Genomic DNA, 6,000 nt, shown 5'->3' with positions numbered 1-6,000 from the left:
CCAAAGAAGTTGTTTAACTTCGTCTGTGCTATGGAGGCTGATCCCCACGCAGAAAGTAACAGTAGTGTAGAACGTAGTACTATAGTGAATGTGATTGGTTCACACATTGGATTACATCCAATCAAATTACTGTTTACAAATGCTATAGGAACATTACAAAACTGTTCTGAGCACATATTTAAACAAAGCCCAGTAACTGTGATTAGGTATCAGATAGGGAAAACAGCAAATTTAGAGATTTGTTTGGCGCATTCTTCGTATCGCATGTTTGAATTATAAAGTTAAAAATGAGCTACCAGACAGGCAGAATGGGGGTTTGAAAGATTACTGGCCCCCCCTAGAAAACTACTGGCCACAGGACAGGTATTTTGATCACTGGTCTCTGTTGGGACTGACCACTGTTTTGACCACCACACTCAGGCCAGTACAACCCTGTAGTGAGTGAATGTTATTTTGCACCATAGTCAAGAGTATCAGCTGTATACTGGCAGCTTGTAAACAATGAATACTGACCACTTTGAGAGGAGGAGTGACCGTCCTGACCCGGAGCCCCCGGTCACCAGCAGTGGGGGCAGAGGTCCGGCTGCAGACACGTGGGCGTTCAGCCTCTCGTAGTACTGCAACATCACAACAGCTGTCACAAATAGTTGCCGTAAAACTAATGGAATCAAAGTGTATTTGAGTCAACTTGTTAATCATAAACATGGCTTAAATGGATGCAAAATACTACATCCTGTACGCATACTATGGGATGCAAATAAGCATGGCACTTTGAATCATTAAATTTATTCGGGGCGGTCGGGTAGCCTAGTGGTTAAAGCATTTGCTCGTCACGCCGAAGACCTGGGTTCGATTCCTGACATGGGTACAATGTGTGAAGCCCATTTCTGGTGTCCCCCGCCGAGATATTGCTGGAATATTGCTAAAAGCGGCGTAAAACCATACTCACTCACTCACTCACTCACTCACTCACTCTTACTATTACTATGTATTACTCTTGCTATTACTATATATTACTATTACTATTACTATATATTACTATTACTACAAGTTACTATTACTATATATTACTATTACTATATATTACTATTACTACAAATTACCATTACTATTACTACATATTACTATTACTATATATAAACTATTACTATTACAGTCATAGGTTGCTACTATTACTATATATTACTATTACTATATATTACTTTTACTATTACTATATATTACTATTACAATCATAGGTTGCTACTGTTACTATATATTACTATTACTATATTTTACTATTACTATTACTATATATTACTATTACAGTCATAGGTTGTTACTATTACTACTACTATTACTATTACAGTCATAGATTGCTGGGGAACAACAATTACCCATGGGGACACATTGGATTTTAGGAATGGTATTCACAAACCATTGGCAAGTACACAATCACATCTAGTCAAGGAGAGCAAAGGAATTGTTTCATATAAATGAAATACAACCTACCCTTTCAAAACCCAGTTCACAGCTGGAGTGAACAGCATAGCCGAGAGCCTCCATCTGTTCATAGTCGTAGTGGACGTCCCACACCACACCCTCAAACAGCTCAGGGACGTCGGTCGTCAGTTCCTCCGCTTCTGTCTTCTCTCGCAGACTTACCCCTAGCTCCTGTAATGAGTGAGTGAGTGAGTGAGTTGGGTTTAACGCCGCTTTTAACATTATTCCAGTTATATCGCGGCGTGTCAGCTTAATGTGGGGGGAAAGCCCGAAGTGATGCAGGTCTCAGACGTTTACCACTTCGGTGAAACCCACGAGCACGGGTATGGTGCTGACAAACCTAGAAACATCATCGGGGCGAACCGGGATTTGAACCCACAATCATAGGTTTCTGGCGTGCCCAAGGGACGCAACTCTGCACAGCGAATCGCAGCGCCTTAGACGACTGGGCCACCCGTGCCCCCAGCTCCTGTAATGAACAAATCACTCCCAACATGATCTTGCTTAACCTTAGGATGGATTACAAATTGTTATTGTTTCTGTCACACCCTTCATTGTGTATATATGAGTATTATCAAGATTATAAAAAAATAAAAAATGTGTCCTATTTCAATCTGAGAAACAAGACCTTACAAGATAGCTTAACCACTTGCCTCTGTGCACAGTTTGGCAAGGAATATTGAAAAACTTGGGGAGAAGTTCAAGAAACAAACACAGCCTCTAGGTTTCCACTATTTCCATGGAAACAGCAAAGGTGTGAGAATGGTTTTACGCTTTTAGACATATTTCAGTAATATCACAGAAAGGGACGCCAGTATAAGCTTCGCACATTGTACTATTGTTCAATAATAAGCCTATTATTTCTATTCTTGTGTCATGTATATTACCATCTTGAATATCTTGACAAGTTCCGTGTATACCATCTCCGCTCCCTTACTTGGCGAGGAGTACCCTGATATGACCTTGACATTGCGACTTTCCTTGATCTTCGTCTTTATTTCTTTAACTTCACCCTGACTAGTCCTGCATCACAAAGAGAAGAAGGAAAAGTACAGGTTGTTTTACACGACCAGAGTATGTCAATCATACTGAGTTAGGACACAGCTCATTTCGGCAAAACCAGTTTAGACATAGACTGGGCTCCTGTCTACCTGAACTAGCAGAGGTGACAGCCGATTTGATTGAACAACACTAAAATAGCATTCATTGGTCCTTCAGTATTGAATGAAACAAACAGCAGACTATGTGGTTTGTTTGTGAAGTGCTCTTGACAAAACTTACATCAGCAGAACATTTCACAACTAGTGTACTGCCCCTTTTGAGAATGTGTTTAGCAGGGCGAGGAGTCATCCCACAGATGGCATCCTTACCTTGTCAACTTGCTGACGGGGTTAACCTCTTTGGTCATGTGGACAAGGCATCTGAACTTGGATCAGAAGGTCCGTGGTTCGAATCCCATTACGGGACTCAGAAACTTTATGGCCGCTACATGTGCATCGGTAATAAGGACGTTACACACGTGCACCTATACCTGACAGCTGTTAATTGTTTTGTTTGTTTGTTGTTTAACACTGCACTAAGCAATATTCCAGCTATATGACAGGGTCTGTATATAATTAAGTAGGGACCAGGCAATTTAGTGATTGACATCATGAACATCGATCCACACAATTGGGATACGATGACATGTATCAACCAAGTCAGTGAGCCTGACCACCTGATCCAGTAAGTCATCTTTTATGGCCAGCATGGGTTGCTGAAGACCTCTTCTACCCCAAATCTTCACAGGTCTAACCTGTAAGGCGACTATGGGACGAAGGCCCCAAGATGTACACTGTAACGACTTTGATCAGTCCATAAGTTTTGCTATGGTGCTGACAGCCAAAGGATCATATTCCAATGAATACTAGTACGTAATTCAGACCAACGGACCAGACTGAATGAAAATAAGGGACGTAACTCTGCAATGATTAAATCCAGTTTCTAACCTCTTGTTACCCGTTTCCCTGAAGCAGTAGACCGTTGGACGGATCTCAGTACTCTCCAGATGACCATGCTTCACCTCGAAACTTGTAAACCTGAAACATGTAAATCTGAAACTTGTAAATCTGAAACTTGTAAACCTGAAACATGTAAATCAGAGACTTGTAAACCTGAAACATGTAAATCTGAGACTTGTAAACCTGAAACATGTAAATCTGAGATTTGTAAACCTGAAACATGTAAATCAGAGACTTGTAAACCTGAAACATGTAAATCTGAGACTTGTAAACCTGAAACATGTAAATCAGAGACTTGTAAACCTGAAACATGTAAATCTGAGACTTGTAAACCTGAAACATGTAAATCTGAGACTTGTGAACCTGAAACATGTAAATCAGAGACTTGTAAACCTGAAACATGTAAATCTGAGACTTGTAAACCTGAAACATGTAAATCTGAAACTTGTAAACCTGAAACATGTAAATCTGAATATACAACCAATCCTGCACATGTGGCGCAAACAGTCACATTCCATCTCATCCTACCAGGTACCCATTTACTGCTGGGTGAAAAGAGGTACATTTCAAACAAAGTGACCTGCTTCAAGAGAACCAAAGCCCTAGAAACTCTCAGGAGTCAACCTGTCAAACATGGCCAACCATCAACATACCCGCAGAAAACATTTCTGAACCGTGTGGTGCACATAGGATAAATTGACATTGTTGGGGCAGCCGTATTTTCTTTCTGAGACTTAAACCACAGCGGTCAGGAACCAATAAGAATTGCAGAATATGAAAAACAGGATGAAAAGTAACGAAGTCAGTACCGGGTACTTCTTTTCCGCGGCTGTCATGACTGTATGATCAAATGTTGCCGGGTTGAATTTGTCAGTAATGGATTAAAGTCTCACATAGTTATCAGATCAATCATGATTAGATAAGCATGTAGTCCAAATCAGTATGATAAAGACACTTTTGGATCAAAATGGAAACCAACATATCCTTTTAACATTAATACACATCATACAGAATGATCAATGAATTTCTTGAAAACCATCATATTTTGGGATGAAGTTATTACAGTATTACCTATTTGTAGTGTCTCCTAGCAACACAAGAAATACAGAAGCAAGCTCAATTTGTTTCTTCCTCATCTTGATCTGTCTCTCAACCATCTGGAAGAACAACACAGAAGTATCTTAAATATGAACTGTAACTTAAAGGGCAAGTAAAGTCAATATAGGAACTTCGCAGATTATACTACTTTAGGGCATACTTAATCACAAATGCTATCATACTTACCGTATTCGACGTAATAAGCGCCCAGGGCGCTCTCAAAATTAGAAATAGGGGGCTCTTTTTAGAATTCTATTTTGGGGAGAGAAAAAAACAGAGTTGAAAGATCGTAAATTTTGTGGTTTATGCTGACAGCCTGAAATGTTTATATACGACAGATATATGTCTCCAGAATTTAATTGCCCATAATTAAGGGTGCATATAACCCACGAGTGCGTATAAATAAGTCTTGTGTACATTGATCAATCGGAAGGGGTGTTAATTGAGATTGTTCACTAGCCAATATATTAGCACAAATCGCCGTGGGCGCTTATTACGTCGAATACGGTAATCGTAAATAGCATAAAACGATGATAAAAAATGACACACGAAATCGTCCCCCAAACAAAAACTTCCTCCAGTAAGGGGATTCCCCTTCCTGGAGGTTAAAACGGTGGGTTTCCACTGCTTGAAGCACTGTGCAATTTCAACAGTAGGGCTGGCATCCACCCAGTTGCCTGGTGGTTTACTAGGACTCTTCCTGACGAAGTTGGGGATTTTACGTGCGCTTTCCAACTGTAAGCATACGTCGCACACGGTCTTCCTACTTGTCCCGCACCTATTGTTATAGGTACTAGTTCCCCCCAGCAAAGTGATGGGTAAGATAATAGGGGATTAACATGATTAACATGATTAAGGGGCGCATCTCACATAAGACAAGTAATTGGTGAATATCTCACAACATATAGCGACACAAATAATTGGTGAACTCTATTAGCATACTCTGTACTGAGTAAAAACTTTTAAAATATATATCAATGAGTGAGTGAACATATTGATCATTTAGTACAATTGGGCTCTAAAAGGAATGACAGACAAGAAACAGTATTCCACTGTGGCAAATGCACAGGTTGATTTACAGTTTATTCCCAATTTTATGAGGGGGCAGCACATGGTTTTTGATGGATACAAGTTTCTTATTAAGACTGACGACAAACTTCAATTCATTGGAAATGTTACCAAAGAGGATACCCAGCCATCATTAACACCAAAGATGACTTTGTCACGAAGCACAGTTATTTCTCTGTGAGCAGCGGGACGATGCCACAAATCCTTTTAGAGGGATGGCATCCAAATACATGTCTATGTACAAATTCATTGAGATACTGAAGGTTGAGGCAGATAATACTTCGTAATACAGGTAGTCTGGCGCCAACCAAAGAAGAAGTATCGAAATCTAGACCATGCCCATGAGAGGGAG

At 40.1% G+C, this 6,000-nt stretch overlaps 1 protein-coding gene across 1 annotated transcript in view; it reads right to left on the bottom strand.

Moving 5' to 3' along the window:
- Positions 1 to 6,000, bottom strand: part of LOC124112299 (nephrocystin-3-like) — a 49,322-nt gene that overhangs the window by 28,678 nt on the left and 14,644 nt on the right. The window contains exons 8-12 of the mRNA XM_046472339.2: positions 4,554 to 4,639; positions 3,471 to 3,560; positions 2,370 to 2,505; positions 1,492 to 1,653; positions 514 to 617 (exon numbers count right to left, since the gene is read on the bottom strand). Coding sequence (XP_046328295.2) covers positions 514 to 617; positions 1,492 to 1,653; positions 2,370 to 2,505; positions 3,471 to 3,560; positions 4,554 to 4,639 — 578 coding nt within the window. The remainder of the gene's footprint in view (positions 1 to 513; positions 618 to 1,491; positions 1,654 to 2,369; positions 2,506 to 3,470; positions 3,561 to 4,553; positions 4,640 to 6,000) is intronic.

The sequence above is a fragment of the Haliotis rufescens genome, unplaced genomic scaffold (genome assembly GCF_023055435.1).
Source record: "Haliotis rufescens isolate VD_foot unplaced genomic scaffold, xgHalRufe1.0.p SCAF_4, whole genome shotgun sequence".
Taxonomy (NCBI): domain Eukaryota; kingdom Metazoa; phylum Mollusca; class Gastropoda; order Lepetellida; family Haliotidae; genus Haliotis; species Haliotis rufescens.
Note: the sequence above shows the minus strand (reverse complement) of the source record. Positions and strands in the feature narration are given on the sequence as shown.